Source organism: Platalea leucorodia (genome assembly GCF_965183815.1).
Source record: "Platalea leucorodia genome assembly, chromosome: Z".
NCBI lineage: Eukaryota > Metazoa > Chordata > Aves > Pelecaniformes > Threskiornithidae > Platalea > Platalea leucorodia.
In genome coordinates, this window is record NC_138858.1 from 55,008,592 (window position 1) to 55,030,733 (window position 22,142).

Below are 22,142 nucleotides of genomic sequence, written 5' to 3' on the forward strand. Positions count from 1 at the left end.
CTTTAGTGAGCTGCCTTCCATTTCAGCTCAACCTCCACCCTGCCACCAGCATGTCAGAGTACGTGCTGTCCTTGATGGCATAGGAGATACGGATGTTCCTGCTCCCCTAGCATTCCTTGCCAGTTGAAAAGTGTTGGAGGCCTTAGAGAAGGAATTTTGACAGCACATTCACGTCCTTTCAGCTTTCTCTGAGGCTGGCCAACTACGTGGAGACATTTCCGGTATGCTGATCAGTGCCTTTGGAGAAGCTGGCAGAGCCCCAGCTGTCAAGGTAGACTGCAGCCAGTTGATCTGGTGGGATTAGCAAGGATTATCGTGACTGCTCTCTGTCGGTAAGGAGAGGTTCTCAGCCAGGACTGCTTCTGGGACTGCCCAAATGTGGAGTTCTTCTGGAACAGGTTTAGACACCAGAGCGGGTTGTGGACGTTGGATGCATCTCACAGAGGAAGCTGGGAGGCAACAGGCAAGATGATAGCTGACACTGTCTCTAGGCAGTAACTTGAGGAAAGCCAGAATAGCATGTTTCTGAGGCCTGTCTAAGTTCATTTCCTGGCCCTGAAGTTTTGCCGGTTTCCCTGGACAGTGGAGCCAGTCATTTTCCCCAGAACTACCACCAAATAAATCAGCTTTTGAACCTGTGAAGGAAGGGGCTTGACCTGGAGGCTTGCTTCCTCCATCTTCAAGATGGGGCTGGACCAGATGTTGGACAGCCTCCTCCAGTTCTTGTCCTTTGGCTAGGGACTTTCCCAAATCCTCCTTGAAGAAGGTTTAGAGAGTGCCCTAAGTGGGCGTAGGTGAAGTCCATCATGATATGGAGATCCCTCCGAAGCTTGCTGGGACTCAAGCTATGAGAGAGGAAGGACATTTGGCTTTGCTCACTACCAGACTTTGAAATCCCCTTATGTCACAGATATTTAGGTTGAAGGCTACCCTTTGGTCATCTGTGCAGCAGTGCTCTGCCTTTCTGCTAGGCCTGCCAGATCTGTGGTGGGTTGTGCCCTTGTCTGGCCCCAAGCAGAGGTGGTGCTGCGACAGTATTGCTGGTTAGCTGTATCTCCTCCGGTGAAGTGTCTGAGCAGCAGCAAGTTCTGGGCCTGCACTAGCTGGATCTCTGTGAGGAAGGATGAGATGTGGCAGAGGAGAAGGATGCTTTGTCCTCCCTTCTGGGAGGTGGTCACCACAGCTGGTGACTTCCCATCCATTGAAACTCATCCTGGAGACCCCTGACCAAACCCAGCCTGGCCAAGAGCACAGATGCTTTCGGCAGTGGTGTCGTTGCCTCTGGCTGCAGCTCTGGTCTGTGTGCTGCCAGATAAGCCCTGTAAACCAATTCACGGACGTTAACCAGCTCTTCTCCAGGGTGGGTGCCTCTCTGGGTGTTTAAGCTAGCGCTGTCCCTGCACATGCTCTGCGTCTTGCACTCTGTTGCCTGCTAAATGCCATCTCGTAACTCTTGTGTTCAAGTGGAGGGATCAATAGTTGTCACGCCTGCAGGGAATTATTTCTCTGTTTTGCAGCCGTCACACCCCCTCCCTTGGTGGGTGTTTCAGATGAGACTGATTTCTGTGATGTACTAAGGGGAAGAAATGGAGTCAATTGCAGACTGCTGTGGCCTCTCCTTCAGAAACTTTGCTTATGCAGCATTGCTGGCAAGTGACTTTCCTTGAAAAAGCTTCTGGCTTTCCCAAGCCATTTATAGTCAGGTGGGCTTTAAACTGAACTTGTGGCTACACCGTGATTGTGCCCTCATCCAGCGTCTGTCACTCAGGAGACCAAACACTGCTCCCAGGCTGACACGTGCAACACAGAGAGGTTTGACTCCCTGCTTTTGTCATTTAGTGTTAGGAGTGGTACTGTTGTGTCAAAAACCTGGACGGTGCTGTGCTTGCCATTTGCAGAGCCTGATCAGAGAGATTTAAAGGAGGTTGCTATATTTGCTTTGTGGAGACTGATAAGGAGGCTTCTCTAGTGTGTGAGGACCTGCCTAGGAGGACATACAAAAGTAGTTGTTTGAGAAAAGTAAAAATTGAGCAGTGGAGGCTGAGAACCCAAGCAGGAACCAGCAGCTGAGCAGTGGAGGTAGGGAGCTGGCCATGAAGGATTCCTGAAATGAAGACAAATAGCCCACATCTGTTGTGATAGTCACATACTCCCTGTTTACCCAACCCTTCCTGTCAAGTGGAACTACTTCTCTCCCTTGCAAAGAGATGAAAAAAGAGAAAGAAAGGGAAAGGAAAAGATGCTAAAGGTAGTGGAAACTGCAAGTGCTGAAGTCAGGTTGCATTCAGTTCATATACTTTAATACTATTGATGACTATGGAACAAGGTTTTTCTCTAGGTTAAGGAAAAAGGAGTAGCACATGTAGAAATAAGATGCCATTTTTCCGCTGTTAACTCCTGCAGGATGAATATAAGCCAGAAAAGGCTTTGTCGGAGGAAGATCTGAAGAATGCAGTTAGTGTGCATCATGCGCTGGCATCCAAGGCAACAGACTATGAGAAGAAACCCAATGTCCTCAAGCTTAAAACAGCAGATTGGAGGGTCCTGCTTTTCCAAGCCCAGTAAGTGCTTTCTTCTGATTTGTGCCAATCGCTGAGGAAAGAAAGCGGTGCCGAAGGATGGGTAAATTCATGCCTGGACAGGTTAAAACAGGCTTAAGAGGTTCAATCTGTTTATTTGATCAGAAATAAGATTAAGTAGTGATTTGATTAGAGTGCACAAGTAGTTCATGAGAAAGAAACATCAGGTTTTAAGAGGCTTTTTAATCTAGCTGAGAAAGGCATAACAAGATGCAGCAGCTGGAAGCTGAAGCCGCAGGAAATTCAATTTGGAAACAAGGCACAAACTTTTAACAGTCAGGGTGATTAATCATTGAAACAAATGACCAAAGGCAGTCTCAGGTTGTCTGTCTCCTGATGTCATCAGGTCCTAGCTGGATGTCTTTCTGGAAGATATGCTTTGGTCAGAAACAAAGTTACTACTTAATAGAAGAATAATTTGATTAAGTTCTTCAGGCTGTGATATCCAGACAGAACGGATGACCTGCCTTATGCTTATGACATTAAAAACCCGTGCATCAGTCTTGTGCATGAGCTCTTTTCTGCTGAGATCTGTGTGAAACCTCCTAGAGATCTGTGGTGTCCAGCACAGCTGAGACCTTAGGACATATGTCTAAATCAGGGCATTGGTTGTTTCTGTTGCTTGTGTCATTTGGATTGGATTAGGAAAAGATGTGTGCTAGGGTGAGTTATGGACCTAATCACGAGCCAGCCTGTGACTGAGATACTTGACGCTAACCGTTTGCAAAGATAGACCAGAAGACTGAGCAGACCCTAAGACTTGTCCAGTTCTGGTTATTCTTGCTTTTGAAATGCCATTGAAGGGGTGGGAAAGAGGTAGAAGAGGCTGAGTCAACAGGTGCTTAATACGTGTTTCTTCCCCAGGAGCCAAGAAGAAATGCAGACCTGGATCAACAAGATTAACTGTGTGGCTGCCGTCTTCTCTGCACCGCCATTTCCAGCTGCAATTGGCTCTCAGAAGAAGTTCAGTCGCCCACTCCTGCCAGCCACCACAACGAAGCTATCTCAGGTGAGCTGTTTTTATATAGAGGGTAGGTGATGATGATTTCTCTGGCTGGCTGGATGCTGGACGGTGGTCCTTGCCATTGTTTTGTGGCTGTGGCCACTAGCATTCCTAGGAGAAGGAGGCTTGCACAGTAAATCTCTGCTTGTTTCCTGATGCAAGATTTGAAGTGGGGGCAGAGAAGGAGCAGAGTTGAATACAATTTTTTTATATTTTTGAGGAAAAGAAACAACCACCAGTGTTCCTAGTACCAGATACAGAATTTTCATCCCATGGTTATGGCTCTGCAGAGGACATTTCAAATACTGTCTGACTGGTGTTTTTTTTCAATTTGAGTGTTTATTGCCACTCATGTCAGAAGAAATGGACATACTCCTGGTCTTTGGCTTGTTAGAGTGATAAAAGGTGAAAGCTGACGCATCAGGCAAGCATCACTTCTATTTCTTCCACAATACTTTTCCAGACTCCAACCCTTATCAGCTCAGAGATTTACTGTTTAATGTATATTTATAAACTGTCTCTTACATGAATGTCTTTGGTCTCCCCTTGTGATCACATAAGCTTTTAGCTTCCACAACATCCTGTGGCAGGGAGTTTCACAGCTCTACTACTTCGTGCATGAAAAAACACCTACTTCTGCTTGTTTCAGGCTGGCTGTGTCTGATGCTTGCGCCCATAGCTCTGTGTACTTTGGGAGCTGTGATGTGTGCCTTTAATTCCTCCTGCGCTGGCAGGAACATGATATTGATTGCGTTGATCAGGTTGACAGAGTGGCAGAGGTGATAGATCCCAATCCTAGGTGTATAATTTATGAGTAACCTCCTCTAGCTTTTAAAGTCATCTGCACATGCTGGATTGCTTCTTAAATGCATTTTTTTTTTCCATCTTCATAGCTTAGCAACACTCCTTAGAAACCACTATCTCATAATCTGCATTTCTCTAAGGGGGTGGGTTTTTTATATCGCCCCTGCTTTTTCCCTCTCCATGGCGGTAGCCTTTCTTCTTTCAATGTGGTGACCGACTTTCTATCTTCTATTCTGGTTTAAAGTTTAAAACATCTCATACAGAATAATAATAACTTGTCTCATCCTTGTGGTTTTACCTTTTGCTTATGCATACCTTTTTTAAAATACTGTGTGGGGCTTCAATAATTTACCCTCAGTCACCAAAAAAAGCTTTTTTACTCATTGTTGTTCTGTGTGATTGTTCTATTTAGCACGTTGTTTCCTGGTATTATTGTTTCCATTTAATGTGGAAAGGAAAAAAATAGAACACAGCCCTGCGGTTTGTGTCTCGAAGAAGGGGAGACACGAAAAGTGGAATAAGATAAGCTGTTTTAGCTAAAGGGAGAAGAATGTTAAGTGTTCAAAGCAGATAAATTCAAAGGCAAGCAGAAACATGTCTGCTTTTATCTGTCAGTGTGGAAAAGCTGCCAGCAGGCTGCTTCTCATTTGGCAGACAAAAAAATACGAGTTGTCAAATCCCTGTGGTTGCTGTTTAGGATTTTATGGGCTGAATCATGATGGACAGTACTTCTTCAAAGGGCCTGTTCCTGGTCTGGCAGAAGTCGGGATGCAGTGCGAACCTAACATGGGCGAGGGAGAGAGGTTGGACATGACAGGTTGTGCAAGATCTTGTACCAAGTTTGCTTTCAAAAGCAGATGAGTGTCTGATCTTGGTTAGTCCAACCAAAGAGGGATGTGACAAAGCTATATATAAAGGAACAACCAGTCTAGAAAAGATCTACTAGGGTTTTTTTTTTTCTTTTTTTCTGAGAATGTGCATGCACACACAAAAGCTCGAAAGGGCTGCTGCCCTGGAAATTACAAGTGCCAAATTGATAGCTGCTCAAAGACCTCTTGTCATCAGGCTGTAGAACTCACTGCAACAGGATGTCACTGGGACCAGCGATTCAGCACAAGGTAAAGAGTGATTGGGCACTAATAGAGAGAGCAAGCAGATCCAGGGTAGGTAGTTATTAACAGCAACAGGAATTTTTGGCAGCCAATAGCAAGTGGTTTGAGCCCTACCATGTATAGGCGGAGGCAAATTATCCCACATGTTTCTTTCTTCAGTTCTCTTGCAAAAGAGTTGAAGCACAAGATTAGCTGGGGCTCAACTGTCATCCTCTGTAGAATTTTTCCCCCTTTCTGCTCTTTTCCGCAGCTCCAGCTCAGTGAGCTGAGAGGCTCAGTCCCTGGTGAGACTCACAGTGCCGTGCAGGCATGTCCGAGCTAGGCGTTGAAGCTTCAAGCCGCGCAGGCACGCCACTGGGGGGACAACTACGGGCAGCTGTCCCCTCCTCTGAGGCTAGGTACATAGGCGGGAGCTCAGCTGGGTGCTACCTGCTGTTACGACTCTGGCTAAGTCACCGAGATCTGCGTGGTCATGTCTATATTTTGGACTTACCTAATTCAAACATCATTTCAGATCCAAGCCTAGAAATGGCCAGAAGGCCATGCTGCAGGAGCTGGAAACCTTCTGAGCTGCGGGAAGGTTAGCTGACAGATGGACTGGAGGAAGTGAGTGGGCCTGGGATTATGATAAAGGAAATTGCCTAGAAAGGGGGAGTAGCAGCTCCTCACTTTTTCCAACTGCACAGTGGGATCAAAGCTGGTAGCAGCTTAGCAAAACGATATACCTTTTGGGAACTGGCGAGCGCTTCCTCTTCTGGATGCACTGTATTGTTCTGAACAAATGGAAACTGCAGACGAGAGAGCATTTGGTAGTGCAGAAATGGAAGGAAGGACCCTGACTCCACGTCCTTTCTGTCCTGGAAGGAGGGAACTACTTTTGCATTGCAAAGACCTGAGGCAGGGTCTTTGCCTGTCTCATTCTGCCCTTGGTCTGACTGCATACACAACAGCCTTAATTAATTTGCCAAAAAATGTATTAGAGCAGAAGTGTCATGTTGTCAGTAATGCTCTGCAGCAAGCTGCTTCCGTTGCTCTCAGCAAGGCGAGGGATGACAGGCTTGCTATCCTTCCCAGTGGCATCTGCTCGCTGCTGAGTTTTTCTGCAAACTTGGCCACTTTGCTTGGGTGCCTTTGAGAGCGCCGTTGGGGACAGAGCTCTGGGATAACAGACCTTATCAATCTAATTAAAATTAGTTAAAGAAACAAAGGAGAGAAAGAAAGAGAAACTACTTCGTATTATTGCACAGGAATCTCTCTGTTTTCCTTTGCTTATTGAATATTTTAGATTTGTGTCTTTTAAGTGCCTAATGTGTTTCTGAAGGATGAACAGCTGAAGTCCCATGAAGCTAAGCTGAAGCAGATCTCCACTGAGCTTGCCGAACATCGCTCCTATCCTCCTGATAAGAAGCTCAAAGGCAAGGAAGTAGATGATTACAAACTGAAGGACCACTATCTGGAGTTTGAGGTATGTATGGGAAACATTATTACTTTTACTTCTTGGGTGTGGATGGGGCAGCTGGTCTCATACTGGGGGTAGAGTCCTGAAGTTCTGCATTTTTCATCTTACTTCACCAAGGAGTATGTTCTTGTTAGGCAGATATGTCACAGCCCAGAAGCTGGGATGTGGCTCCTCTTTCTGATAAGGACTTCCTATGACCTTAGCCATGAGTTTAGCTCCTCATCTGTGAAACGGAGGATTCAAATGTGACGCTCTGTCCTTGCCTGATGTATCTGTTTGAAGAGATGACAGGAACTGTCTCGTGTTGTAAGATTATGTGTTGCCTAGTGTGTTGGCACCTCAACCTTTACGGAATGACTGCATTCTGCAGTAATGCAGGTCATGATAATTGCCTTCCATTGGTATGTTCTGAGGAACTGCTCTTCTGAAATTATTGTTATAGGCATGCCTCATCAGAGCCATTTGTGTTGTGTACCAGTGAGCTGGATGTCAGGACGAGGAGGAAAAGGGTAGAATTAAATATCACAGGATGGAGTGATGCAACTTAGGTGGCTCCATTGGGAGATTGTTCTGAGTATCTGACAGCAGGTTTTATCCATCATGGTGTCTGCCACATTGTAGGGTTATGCGGGAGGGGGTCAGCAACTGAGCAGATACCTGGTATTTTTCATGGCTGCACCTTTGAGCTTTTTCCCCCAGAACTGAGAGTCAATGTTGCCTTGGGTCTGAAAGGATCCTACTCTAGATAGGCACTGCCTTGCAAGGAAAATCCATACTCTGAAGAAGAGAAAGAGCAGATAAGACAAAAGTCAGAGAGACCACCAGAGGAGGTGCTGGAGGCAACGCAAGCCTCCAGAACTGAAGTAAGCCTCCTGCCATGTCTTCTGTGAGTTTCTTTTGGAGGAGCTCTTTTTACTCCTGGGCTTGACTGGTTGTGTACTTTTGCTTTTGCAGAAGGTTGTAACTGCTGTGTTGGGCTTGACTTTGCTGTAGCTCTGGGCTGCACTGCATACAATGCTTGAGATGTTTTACATAGATGTTTTGCTACTGTTTTGTATAGGGAACACAGTTGGCCAGTTTGTTCTTCCACATCCCACATTCCTGAAATGATCTGACCAACAATCAAATGATGAAGTGGTGGACAGGGCTGGCAAGCAAAAGGTACACAATGATGCGAACATGAGGGACTACATAATTAATAAAACAAGGCTGAAGTGAGGTGATGGGGTAGCTCACATGACTCGAGTGCTGCCATGAATGGGTACAGGCTTTTTAGAAAGGACAGACAGGGATGGCCTGGAGGGGGAATCACCCTTTATGTGAGCGAGTTGCACGCGCACATCAAACTTTGCCTAAGGAAGGGCAGTGAACCAGCTAAGAGCTTGTGGGTCAGGATTAGTGGGCACACCAAGATGTGTGTCATTGTGGTGGTTGTCTGCTAGGCCTTTTTAAAAAAACTGGAACAAACCTTGTGTTTGCAAGCCCTAGTCCTCATGGGGAACTTCAGCCACCCCTATATCTGCTGGAGGGACAACACAGGAGGGCACAAGCAATCCAGGATGTCTCTAGAGTGCATTGACAAAAACTTCCTAACGCAGGTGACTGAGGAGCAGACAAGGAGAGGCACTTCGCTGGACCTCTCACTTACAAACTAGAAAGAATTTGTTGAGGATGTGAAGGTCAGGGGCAACCGTGGCAGCAGTGATCACGAGGTGTTGGACTTCATGATCCTGAAAGGAGGGGTCAAAGTAAAAAGTAGGATCACAACAATGCACTTCAGGAGAGCTGACTTTGGCCTGTTCAGGGAAGAATCCTATTAGATATGGCCCTGGGGGAAGAGGGCTTTGGGAGAGCTGGTCACTTTTCAAATCATCTCCTTTAAGCTCAGGAATGGTTCACCCTGCCAGAAACCGAGCAAAGATGACTGAAGGCCTTCATGGATGAACAAGTTGCTCGTGGCAAAACTCGCCATAAAAAGGAAGCGTGCAGGAGGTGGAAGCAGTGGTAGGTGACACAGGAGGAATAGAGGTACTGTCCAGGCATGTAGGATTGCATTTAGGAAAGCCAAAGCCCATGCGGAGTTGAATCTGGCAAAAGATGTGAAGTGCAAGACAGAAGTTTTCTACAGGTATGTTAACAGCAGGACAGCTAGGGAAAATATGGGCCCTAGTTGGGGCCTGGTCACAAAGAATGGCAGAGGACCTGGTCACAAAGAATAGGGCAAGGCCAGAGTACTCAATGTCTTCTTTGTCTGGATCTCTACTGGTAAGACCAGCCTTCAGCAGTCACAAATACATGAGCCCAGTGTGAAAATCTGGAGCAAGGAAGACTTACGCTTGGTGAAGGATGGTAAAGTTAGGGAATATTTAAACTGGACTTACGCAAGTCCATGAGATCTGATGGAATGCACCCATGAGTGCTGAGGGAGCTGGATGATGTCATTGCAAAGCCACTCTTGATTACCTTTGAAAGTTCGTGCTGATCAAGGGAGGTTCCTGAGGACTGGATGAAAGCAAATGTCATTCCTGTCTTCAGGAAAGGCGAGGAGGAAGGTCCAGGGAACTACAGGCTGGTCAGCAGCTTCTCCGACTGTGGGAAGGTGATGGAGCAAATTCTACTGGAAATCACTTCCAAACACATTAAAGACAAGAAGGTGATTGTGAGTAATCATCATGGCGTTATGAAGGGGAAATCATGCCTGACCAACATGATAGACTTTTACAATGAGATGTCTAGTGTGATGGATGAGGGGAGAGCAGTGGATGTTGTTTGTTCTTGATTTTAACAAGGATTTTGACATTGTCTCCTCAAACATCCTCGCAGACAAGCTGATAGTGTGGACTAGGAAATCAACAGGAAGGTGGTTTGGAAACTGGGTGAACAATCAAGGTCAAAGGGTTATGATCAATGGCACAATGTCAGTTTTGAACACAGCACTTGGATGTACAGAGCAAGCCACATACTTTCACTCTGTCAGGGGTCTTGTGCAACTTGGGAGAGCAAAGAGTTTCTTGGCTTTGGATCCTTGACACAAAGTTTATTTTCTATCACTTCTAGAAGCATGATGAGTTAGGATGAAATGTAGCCTGGGGTGTTAGATGATCCTAGAAAGATAGATGGAGAAGGAGATTGTTGTGGGTTTTCTCTGTTTTCTGTCAATTTTTTCATGGTGGTCTTTAGAGAAATATTCCTCAGGTACCTCAGTACAAAGCAGAACCAGTACAGCCCAGGAAGCAGAAGATGTCTTCTTCCCTAGCGAGAGCCTCAAACAGCAATTGAACTGTGCAGTTCAGATATGCGATCAGCACTGCAGGAATGCCTGTCTAGGCAGGCAAGTGGTGGCACCAACTTCAGTTGTGTGCAAGAGATGGTGATTCAGGGTGCTGCTGTGCAATGCTGTGTTACCTTCACACTTGGCACAGATTTTGCAGGCTGTGTTGAACTGTCAATAGGCAGTTAAAAAAAAAAAAAAGAAAAGGTGAGCTATATGAAAATCCTGAACAGAAACTTTCCCTCAGTTTTGGGGTTTCCACACCTTCCCTTCAGAATAAAGTCCTGTCAGGGTCAGGAAGGAGCTGGTGACAGACCTTGCTGCATGGGGTCAAAGCAAAAGGGCAAGAGGCAGGTGAGGCAGTTTTTTGTACTTGGCTCTTTCAGTCTGAGACTGCAGACCAGCCCTTGCATCTGTGTGCAAAGGGCCATGCTGATACCTCTCCAGAAGCACACCAAAAGGGCCTGTGAGTCCCAGAGGAAGCAGCATAGTCCCATTAGGAAGGAAGAAGCCAGATTCTTTTTCTGTAGGCCCTTGTAATTCCTTTTGGTTCACCCACTGGCATTCCCTTCATTCTTGTTCCTGATAAAGACAAGTGAGATGGTGTTTCCTCCTGAGGGGAAGTGAACCAGGAGGTGCCTGGTCCTTGTTCAGGGATGCAGCCAGAAGTGTTTCTTCTTGCTGATGTCTTTGCTTGTAGACACCAAGGAAGGAACATTTCCACTTTGCTTGCTGTCTGAGAAAGTACTGCTCCAGATGATGGTTGCTCATTGCAGCAAATTTATGGTTTGAGAGAGATCTTTTGAGTGCTGTCAGGTGAGAGGTAAAGCCAGAAATTTGATGGGTGGCTACCTCATCTCCTCTTTACTATGTGCATTCAGTCTTCAGAGATAATGTTGCAGAAGCTTTTGAACTGTTTTAACTTTTGTGTTTTTACTTTCTTAACAGAATTTTCCAGATTAATTTCTTTTAATGAAAAATCTCCACCAGCTTTAATACCTAGCTTCAAATGTCAGATCACTAAAAAAGCAAGTTTGTTGCAGTTGAAATCAAAATAGAAACTTCCAAATGTATTGCTTAGTTGCGATTGAAATCACGGGCCAACAAAGTCCAGGGCATTATGGTCATTGGCTGACATGCAGTGCAGAAACAGGTCCCGGATTTCCATTCTGATTGCCGGGACTTGTGACCTTGGTCGTGTTTAGTGGACCAAGAAAAAGCAGAAGTCCATATGGCAGTAAAGTCCCTCTCTCCCTTGATGAATATTACACTGATCCCAGGTTTAGAGCACTGGCTTGTCTTCTCTTTTGCAGACATGTCCCGTTCGTTGTGTGATGATTCATTCATCAGCCCAGTGCATCATCATCAGGGTTCTGCTTGCTGTTTCTCCATTTCCTTTTTTATTGAATGACACATCTTACCTGCTTCGTGTGTTTGTCTCTCGCATTGTGGAGCTGGAGCTCCAGATATGGAATTGATAAGAATGCTTTTTGTTTAATTTTTGGGTGAATTCTTTTATGATCCTCCTCTATGAGGTTTTGTTTATTCAAAGGACTCTTTGGAAACCCAGTCACGTTCCTCCTCTTTTTTTTCCTTTATATTCCACACTTCAAAGCAGTTACCAAGCTTTTTGACTTCCTGCCCTCAAATAAGTGTTATTACCAGAACTTTATTATTTTATTACAAATTGGAAGAGTTTTTCTTAAACATTTTTTCCTCTGTCAGGAACATAATAATTTGGCAACTGTTTTGCCACTTTAAAATATAAATTAACAATCAGTACAGATATTTACGTCCTCCTTCCCTGGTCCCCAGCCCACTGAGATCACCTTAATTACAATGCCTGCACCATGTCTTTAGTGGATATGTCAGGGGCAAGTTATTAAACAAATCCCAGGAGGTGGGTTGCTCTGTTCCCAGGACCTCCTGCCCCAGCTTCTGTTTTTGAAGGGCCTACAGGGATCTTCTGTTAATGTGCCCTCATTTTGTTGGTTGCCCAGATGTTCTGTGCAGAAAGATGTTATTGTGGCACACAGAGCGAAATCTTCCCATTGGAGAGGGAAAGCTCTGCTCCAGATGAGGAACAGAACAAGTGGGCATGCGGCACAGTAAAGTGAACTTTTTCCAGTTGAAAAATACAAGTGTCTGGACAGAGAGCAACCTTCATCATTCACCATGAGTGGCCCTGTCAGGGGAACGTGCCGTGCCGCTGTCATAGCCTTCTCATCTGCTCCTTTTTGTTAAGGTCTGGCCTTGCAGAGCATCCTCTCGCGGGCTCAGTGGTGGCCAAGCTGGTACAGGCTGAGCTTAGCGGGACCCTGCTTTGGTTTCTCCCCTGTGGGCTGAAGCAAGGAAAGCAGGACCTGCTGGGGGGTGTGGAGAGTTGCAGGGGAGAGCTGTAGCGAACCAGAGCAGGATTTTTGTTGTCCCTTAGTTTGCTGCACTTTATCTCCATGCCCTCATGGAACACATAACATCTCAATATGTGTGAGCACAGACTATGACTCAGCGTCACTAAGGTCAGCAGGCTCTTGCTTGGTGGTGTTACTCGGAAATCACCATGTACTCCAACTAGCTGGGAGCCGCTGTTCAGCAGAGCACTGGGATTTGTGTGCTGCAAAACCGAGTGCCTCTAATTGCACTGCACCCCTGGGCTCAGCCTGCCTGAAATCCTTTTCGTACAGTGTAATTTACATTAGCCACCATTGTTCATGTCCATACCAGGCACCATTGTTCGCGTCCATATTAGGCTCCTGGCTTTCAAGGCCAGCAGAAACCATTAAGTTACCCAAATGGTCTCCCTAGTGCTTCTGCAGAATTTCTTCCAGACTGATTTGGGCCTTTCTTTTCATTTCCCAGAAAAATCGCTATGAGATTTACGTTGGCCTCCTGAAAGAAGGGGTGAAGGAGCTGCTGAGTGGAGGAGAGAATGATGCGCCAGGACTGAAGAAATCCCATTCGAGTCCCTCGTTGAATCAGGAATCTCCAGTTAGTGCCAAGGTGAAACGCAATGTCTCGGAGAGGAAGGACTACAGGCCAGAAACACCCAGCATTAAGCAGAAGGTCACTTAGGGTGGAAATGGCAACTAGGGGAACAGCCATGCAGCAAAGTACCGGTGGTCAAAATTTTTTCATTTAATAACCTGTCATTCACAAAAAATAAGTGCATCTGCCTGAATGGGGTGTTAGTGACATTTTCTATTGTATATTTTGCTGTTTCTGTGCAGATTGTGGGAGATGTCTTTGCTCCTGCTTTGCTTTGCTTTGTTAATTTATCATTTAGCAATTGAAGCATCGGGACGTTTTTGTGTTGTTCTGTTTCTAAAGGAGCTGGGGGAGGGGTAGAGCGCTGTGACGTATATTCTGTCTCTTCCCCATTTATCTCCTCCCATCGGCACGTGGCTTTCATCTCTCAAGTCACTTGTCACTTTATTTACGTGGTGGGTGGGAAAGTAACTGGACAAATGCTGCAGTGCTGTGAATGTGAGCTGTAGCTGTGAGAAAAGCTGTGCAAACGGGCAGCTGCAGAAGGCTGGCTAGAGCCTAGGGTGCTGGGAACACTGGTTTCCTGACAATGCAGAGCATGTCGGTACTACAGTAAATAGTCACTGTTGCTTATCATTATTGCATTGACCCTGGACCCATGAGCACGAAGGAATGAAACCTGAAGCCTCTGGCAATGCTGGGATGACAGCATTGGAACAATTTGTTTGCTTCTTTCCAAGCAAGGAGTCTTCTCCTGAGTTAGCAGGCTGGGGGGTATCCACACCCGTGCTGTCTCTGTGGTCAGGGAGATTAGGGATTACCCAGTCAGAATGAACCTGGGCTTTAAATTTATTTGTGGAGGAGGCTGCTGTAGATGTCAGCCATTAGCATTGTATTTTAAAGACAAAGGGCCTCTGTGTAGTTTTTAACTATACGCTCTCACTTAGCTGCTATATAGAGCCTTATGATATATTGTGCCCCGATGCTCCCCCTTCCAGGAGTTTCCTTGTTGGTGTGCACAGATATAAGTGTTTGCAATTTCTCTGCTAGTGACAAAGCACTTTGCCTTTTCTCTTCAGGAAGGGATTTTCCTCAGCTCTCCATTTTCCTGCTTTAGCTCACATATAGGTGGAAGAGGCTGGTGCAGACCGAAGAAGGGGACATTCCTGTCCTCGCTGTGGGTCAGGGTTTGATGCCATCTTGGCTACTCTGTGCCTGGAGGCCAGCACAAGGCAGCCCCAGGTTTGGTAGATCCTACCCTCCACCCTCAGGGAACCGGCCCACCTTGCAGCTCCTGCATACTCTGCACCAGGCTTTCAGAGGGAAGTGCAGGACAGGGAGAGACCACCGTGGGTAGAGCTTTCCATACCTGAAAGCCCCCTGATGTAGAAATCATTTTCCTGCTTCCCAGCCCCTCTCACCTGGGCAGCATCATGGCTCTGCAGAGAGCACTGGCTCACCTGTTACTTAACACCCTGGGTTTTAATCTCGAGTTTCATATGGGCCTGCTGGGTGAGCTTGGACAGGTCTTTCCCATTTTGCCTTGCCCTTCCCTTGTGCGGAGTAGTACAGCCAAACTGGCCTTTCCCACAAAGCACCTTGGGAGGTAATGTTGAGGGCCAGTTGCAAATTGTTTGTTGCTGTTATTTTTGTTGTGCCTGGCACAGGGCAGCCTTCCTGATAGATGTCATTCTTAATGCATAAAGAAATGTCAAGATCAATGCAAGGACTGTTTAGAAATGTGCTGGTGTTTCCAGCCTAAGTAATCAAAGGGCCACACATCAAGAAAATTACCACCTGAGTGGATTTGTGCTCCGCCAAACTTTCCAAAGGGTCCAGGTCAATTAATCTAGCTTATTGAACTGCCAGTTCAGTGGGCAGGACAGGGAGTGATCAAAGAGAGAAGCACATTAACAGGCTCCTCATGACTTGCCTCCCCCACTGAGGACCACCGTGCAACAGGTTTCCCAGTGTTGTGCTCACTGTTGGCTGTTAAAGAAGACGTTGCACTCTCAGATGCCAGAAGGTGTTGGAGCAAATTGATCCTTGCAGTTGCAGCCTGGCACCAAAACCAGATGGGACTGTTTCCATGTGTGATGTTGGGACGCACTCATATCTGGCATCTGCCACTGACAGTGGCCACTCCATGCTAGAAGTCAGGAGGTCAGCCCCTGACCCTGGCAACGTTGCTAAAAACTGCAGAGTCCTGAATAGAAACAGTCAGCACTTCCCAGGCGCTGGGGCTTTAGAAGTTGTGCATGCTTACAGTGGAGCAAACGTTCAGTCCTATTCCTAAAGAAGACAGATGCCTTCTGCTGCTGGAGCCAAAGTGATGTGGTGTTAGGAGACTCAGTGTAAACAGGTGCATGATAGTGCTCATTGGGAGGGATTGTTTCAATTAATCAAGTGTGGTAGATCAACAGCTCGTGGAGGGGAAACAAAGCCAGGAGATCCCTGCAGCTGTTAATCATGCTCTGGTGGTTTAAAACAAACAAGCAGAAGAGAGAGAAGAAGAAATTCATTTGTGGAATGCCAGATGCACATTTGAGAAGAAAACTTGTCCTGTCTTAGATACAGTGTTAGGAAGCGTGCAGCAGAAACAAAAAAAATGTGCAGATTGGTAAATGGGCCCTGCTTGGCTGTCAGGGCGGGGTTGTGTAGATGAGCTTTCTGAAGGCAGGCTGGAAGATGCCCAGCAAACCTCTTGTGATTATGGAGTGCAGTGCTTTAAAAGGCAAAGAGGTGACATTTAACTTTTTTTTCCTGGCTTTTAAAATATTCCGGTTGCTGTAGACTGCAGTTAAATTGCTGAGCTCAAAAAGAAATTATTCCTGTAAAATGCGTTCCCCAGCTTTGACACAGAAACGGGATAATTCCTCTTCAAAGTCATTGCAGAGGAGATCATTTGAAGCAATAGGAAAAGTCAAAAAGTGAACTGCAAAAATTGTAATTTTTTTTTTTCATTTTTCATTATTTATTCTCTATTTCCATGCATACTTGTAAACAGATTAGGGTATATTTTTTAAGTCTCATCTGGGCTTAGCAAGTGCAGTTTTTCACTGCATTTTTTAGCCATTAAACATTTGTTGAGCTCGGAGCACTCTTGGTGAGACTGCTGAGGCGTGCAGATTAGTTTACTCAGAATTTGTCGGGTTCTGCTCAAGTTTAATTAATGCCATTTTGCTCTGTTGCTTTACAAATTGTAGACATCCCAGACACCCATGTGAAAATGCACATTTCAGAGGCCAAGAGAAAAAGGTGATCCTGTTGTGAATGCCTAAGGCTCCTGGACTCCCTCAGGAATAGGATCATCTACTAAGCAGTACTGTAATTTGCTTTTTTTCCCCCTGATGCAATTGTAAAGGGTGGGGACAGGTTCTCAGGAGGTCTCAGCAGTGTATCTTCTTGGGTGGCACCACTGAGAGTCTGGCCAGATAGCTTTGCATGGTACCCGGTGCCCTGCCTTTCTTTGCTGAAATGTTTGCCTTTAGCAGAGATCAGTGCTTGACCTCAGCGACTCAGAAGCTCCCGTTGCAGTACGTAAGGATACTCTGCTGATTTCCATCCCTCCTCTGGGACCCATCGTGCACCTGAACTTGGTATCAGCAGAGCAGCCTGCAGCTTTCTGGGGGTGCCCAGCGCGAGCAGGAGTTACCAGCAGACCACCACGAGTGCGTGTGCGCGCAAGCCAGCCTTTGCATCAGTGCTACAGGGAGGTGTCATCCTTTCTTGTCATCCTCCCTGCTGCAGCGTGCAGCCGTCGCTCAGGCAAAGCCTCTGCCTGTGTGTTGAGAGGGGGGATGCAAGGAGGAGAGCAGGATAGGGCCAGTGGCTCCTCACATCCCCCCTCTCAAGATGCAGACAGAGGTCCTGGAGGGACGCATCCTGCTCTGAAGCATTGCTGGTTGCACCCCCTCCAGGGGCTGGACCATCTCCGCTCCCCGGCTGAGGGACGAGAGGCAGGAGAGGACCTCGCTGTGTCTGCACGTGACAGCAGAGAGGTGAGGGACACGGGCAAAATTGCCTTTCCCTCTCCCCACTCAGCAACCTAAACAGGTGAGATACTCTCCCGAAGCCAAAACCATGCTCCCCTCTGTAAGCCTGCAGGATGCAGGGGTCTGGTTGAGATGGTTTTCATTCGGCAGCGGCTGCGAAAGAGACTCTCTGGGCCGGCTGTGTGTTTGTGTGCGTCTTGCAGATAAATCACGCATGGACCAGTGAACATGACTACAGCTTTTTAATCCAGTATTTATGTTGTGTCTTTAATTGATGTAGAGAGATAAGTCAGCCAGCAGAATGATTAATGCAGCGTTGCTGTGGGGGAACGCTGTTCAGCTGTGATGCCGACTCAAGACAGTTTTTCATCTATAGCCAGCCACTTGTAAATGGTTACCAGAAGCTTTCTAAAGGCTTGTAACAGCTCATTCCTTAAGTGCTTTCTCTCTGATCCCACCTGCTCCCAGGGTGTGGTGTGTCCGTGTCTGGGGGCTCTCCTGGAGAGCAGTGCTCAGCACAGCCCTGCTGTGAGCAGGAGTTTGGGCTAACAGACCTCCAGCGATGAGAATTGTTCGATGACTTTTCACAGCTCCAGTGCCTTTCGGTAACAAGGCTAGTTGTTCTTCTGGCTTGAAACAGCCAATATTTTTGCCTTTCTCTGGTGGGGGAGTGAGGTTCTCTCTTGATGAGAGCAGCCCCTTCGGTGAGGAGGTGGTTGTGGTAGTGGAGAAAGTGAAAGGTGGCAGGGTTATCACTGGGCTTCTGGAGGGCACTGCATGGTAATGTTCTTCTTGAAAGCGGGGAAGGCGCTTCTCTGCAGACGGTGTACCGCTTACCGTGTCTGCATTCTCAATCCCTAAATCAATTTTGGCCTTATCGCAGTTAGTCTGACAGCTCCTCCTCCTTTTCTGTCAAGCTGCTCCTGTCTGTCATCTTAGCACCTCAGCTGCTTCTGTATAACAGGTCTCTTTCCTTCCATGCTTGCAGAAATCCGGAAAATTTGACTGTCCCATCTTGCCTTGAGAAAACCTGCTCTGAAGCAGTGCTGCGTTGAATGGATAACCCTGTGAACAGCTTTTTCATTCTGCTCGTTGGTAGCCTATGTTTCCAGCCACAGTTATAGCTGGGAGGTGTGAGACGGAGTTTCAGACTGCCGTGATCTTCTACCATTATGCTGCAGGGACACAAGGTCCCCCCTCCCACACTCCGACCAGGCACTTGTGACATTCCTAGTCTCCTTTCCAAAAGTCTTGGAGGCAGAGGCAAGCCGTGCTGTGGGGAAACTTTGAAATGCTGTTTTGCAAGGAGTTGGGTACTTTCCAAATTAGGCCATACATTTTGCAGCCTTCTGGGGAGCTGTGTAAAAAAAAAAAAAAGCCAGTGCCCCCCAGGCATAGAGAGATGGTATCCAGGTTGTCAGAAATACTGGCTGCTTTTACAGAGGCAAAGACAGTATACACACCTTATCTCAAGTGACCTTCCAGCTTGCTGCTTGTTTAAACTTTCCCCAGTATTTCTCTCCCCATGCTCCGGGACGTCACATCTGCTCTGAGAGGGTGGTTATGAAGCCCGCATTTCTCCCCAGAGCGTGATCAGAGCTTCCCAGCATGCGTTCCCAGCATCCAAGATCTAGGCTGCCTAGAGGGGTGAGCCAAAGAAGCTGTCTCAGAAATTTCTTTGAAAGAGCTGGTCTCCAGCTTGTGCTTTTTAGAAGATATTTTTAGTGCATATGAGAAGCAGTATGCCTGGCCTCTTCTCTCCTCTCTCCCAGAGCTCTCCCAGCAGCATAGGTGTAGTATAGTGAGTATAGCTTCACCTAGAGCTTCACCCTGTGGGACCTGAACATTTGCTCCAGCAAGAAGAGGCTTTGTCAGCCTCCGGAGAAATGATATCACCTAAGCTGAGCACCAGTGCACAGGACAACGATACTGTAGGATGACAGTCAGAAAGCCATTGCCACCCTCCCTGGCTGGTCACCTGCTGGGAACTGTGTACTCGAGCATTACCCTCAGTGCTGGGGGTAATGAGAAATGCTGGCTTCCTTTTCCACCTACACTGTGCTGCTTGACAAACTGTCCCTGCCACCTGCTGCTTGTCTCCCTTGTGACAGCAGCACCCTCATCCAGGGGTGCCACAGTTCCGTTGTTAGGAGGCTGGTTTAAGTAAGAGCAAGGAGGACAGGTCCCAGGGAAATGTGTCCGGATGCCCTCTGGCAGTATCTGCTCTCCTGTTGGCAACATCCAGTTGAACAGTGAAAGGAGGCAGAGAGAAGGTACCTTGCTCGTCCGTTTTGTTAGCTGCATTGAGGCTGTATTTTAATTATTTATCAGAGCACTTCCCTTAGCCAATGCAAGCAACAGCTTTCCCAAAGGCTGCACCATTGACCTGACTTTGCTCCCGTGGTCAGAAGGAGCAAATTTAGGCCAGCCCAAAGTGTTCTCTGTCCTCCCCTTTGAATAGTGAACTACTCTGTAAAAATTATAAATGTTTAAGCAATGAGGGACCTCCCATGGCATCTGCTGTTAAATCTGTGCCAGGAATCAGCTGGCGTACAGGCCAGAGGTTTATTTGGACCAAGAAAAAGTACATCACCTAGCAATGCAAGGATTGAAAGTGCTACAAACTACAAGGGCAGGATTTTTCTCTGACATAAACCATTGTAATTAGTAGCCACCCTATAGCAATGGTCCTGTATGTAACTCACCTAAATGAGACCAGTGCAACAAGCACTTTATGTCTAAGCAGGCAAGGTTTCAGCTTTGCGTTGGGCCAAGCGAATATCCTGGTGTAACCACAGAGCAGCTAGCCAAGCTGCCAGGGAGACTTGTTTGACGCAAAATCCTCTTGACTCCCCTGAGCCTCTTGCTGGGAGAAGGGAGATCGATGATATCCAGTCTGTGTCACTGCACAGGGCAAACTCTATCAGTGATATAAGTCTTAAATCACTTACACACTTATGAAAACCTCATGCTCAGTGCTGTCAAATTCTGAAAGACTGTAGGATGAGAACAGGGGTGGGTTGTGTGGGTTTTTTTTTAATTTGTACATATTCATGACAACTATGTCCTCTTACTCGAGGCTGGGATTATAACTTGGCTAAAAGAAGAGAGTTTTTTGGCAGTTTGAAAACTTTAAAATCACTACTCTTTGCGTGAGGTACAATCTGAGGCTTACATTACTTGGTGAACGTGTTTAAGTGATGCCTATAGATGTGTGTATGTATTTCATAGGTATAGTATGGCTTCTGTGGCTCAGCACTCCAAAGCCTGCTGTTCTTTTCTGAGGCTTATTTTGGTCAAAGCACTTAAGCAGCTGCAAACTTTGTTAGGATGCTTGTTGTTCTAGTTGTTCTCGAATTAGGTTAAACAGTCATCAGAGCTTTCGCAGATTTCGGGTATCCCCTGAGCTGCCTTGATCTCCATGTGTTTGTCCACCAGTGGCTGCCTGTTGTTCTGCATGTCGAAAGCAAAGGCATATATTTGAGAGTCTAAGCAAGGATTACTGGGTGGGATTTTCTGCTAGCTCAACACTGGGCTAACTCTCTCGCTATAGATGTCAGCCGATGCCTGCACCGGGAGCATCCGTGCTGACTTCTTCTGAAAATCACACTCTGGGGATCTAACACACAGCTTTACTTCTGAAAATGTTGACCTCGCTCTGTGAAAATTCAGCAAGGGGACATCATGTCCAAAAGTGTCCAAGCAGGACAGGTGCCTGTGATGTCTCCTGCAGATACAGCCGTACAGCAGTAGTGAGGGTTTCTTTCTGCAACTGTACAGATTTCCAGAAGAATGTCTGGTTCATCAACAGGGAAAAGAAGAGCAGCAGGGCTCAAATATCTCTCTCGGACATCTCATATGCCTCCTAGAGGATTCCCTTGGGAGGTTCAAACAACCTTTGAACAAGTTGCTGGTCTAAGTAAAAAGACATAAGGAAACCTAGTGAGTTTTCCTATTGCGCTCTAGTCAGGGCAACGCTAGCATTATCTGCATTATCCCTGGAAAGGGGGAGCAAAGCCTGAGGGTGGGATTCTTACCTGGAGTCATAAAACTCTTATCACGCAGTTACCTTGAAGCACTTGAGCAACCTCAGTGAAGCCGTGCCTTTGTGCTTCGCTGGACCATGGCCAGGGTGATTGCGTCCTGCAGGACTGAGATGAGAGTGGACCGCGGCTCAGGATGAAATGAAGAGGGACATCCCCATCACCTTGCTTTGGGCGAGCTCTAATCCTGTAATCCTTTTTCAGGCGCTGAGCTTCTCCCTTGGGTTACCTGCCTCCCATGGTGACGTAGTGGGAAGATGAGGGTGAGCACTATTGCACTCAGAGTCACAGTTAGAAGTGTCATTGGCCCTCCACCTGAGCTGTTGCAGAGTTGTTTTCCCTTAGGCTGAGAAAGGGGTCTGAATTTTCAGTTATCATTGCGTGGTACCCATATGAGAAGAGTAACTCTTGGTAGTGGTAGTACAGAACATTTTGCATGTGCGTGTACACACACCCTGTGCATCTCTTGTGTGCAGACCTAACCTTACAGGTCCTGACAGCAGTTCTCGCAAGACCTTTCCTCTGGGTGGCCTCCTATCCCTTTTGCCAAGTGCAGGAACCTTCTTTCTGATAACCTTGAACTCAGTGTACTCTCATCACTGAATCGCTGGAGTGTTTTTCATGCAACACACTAGAGACGCAGTCCCGGTCTCACTGCTTTGTGGTGACTTCTTGGTCTGCTGTGAAGCAGCATTGAAGTAATCACTAAATCTTTTCCAGCAGCGTGAAACTTGCTGCTCTGACTCTTGGGGCGGTCATTGTCTCAGGTTTGAGGCTGTCCTACCACCAGGGCACCCTGTTTTGTCCCTGGGAACATGCATGGCCAGAAAAGCATACTCCTCAGTGGTCAGAGTCAGAGCTGTGCAGACTTAAGTCAAGCCCTGGTTCATG

The 22,142-nt window shown here is 46.8% G+C and overlaps 1 protein-coding gene across 6 annotated transcripts in view; it reads left to right on the top strand.

Moving 5' to 3' along the window:
- The window catches only part of PSD3 (pleckstrin and Sec7 domain containing 3), a 113,271-nt gene that overhangs the window by 90,516 nt on the left and 613 nt on the right, over nt 1-22,142 (top strand). For 5 of the 6 annotated variants that reach the window (XM_082337180.1, XM_082337179.1, XM_082337182.1 and 2 more), the window contains 4 exons: nt 2,404-2,561; nt 3,444-3,588; nt 6,820-6,963; nt 13,088-21,893. In XM_082337180.1, the coding sequence (XP_082193306.1) occupies nt 2,404-2,561; nt 3,444-3,588; nt 6,820-6,963; nt 13,088-13,300 (660 nt within the window). In that variant the 3' untranslated portion in view covers nt 13,301-21,893. Of the gene's footprint in view, nt 1-2,403; nt 2,562-3,443; nt 3,589-6,819; nt 6,964-13,087; nt 21,894-22,142 lie in introns of those variants that run through there. The other variant, XM_082337181.1, reaches the window with a different exon arrangement.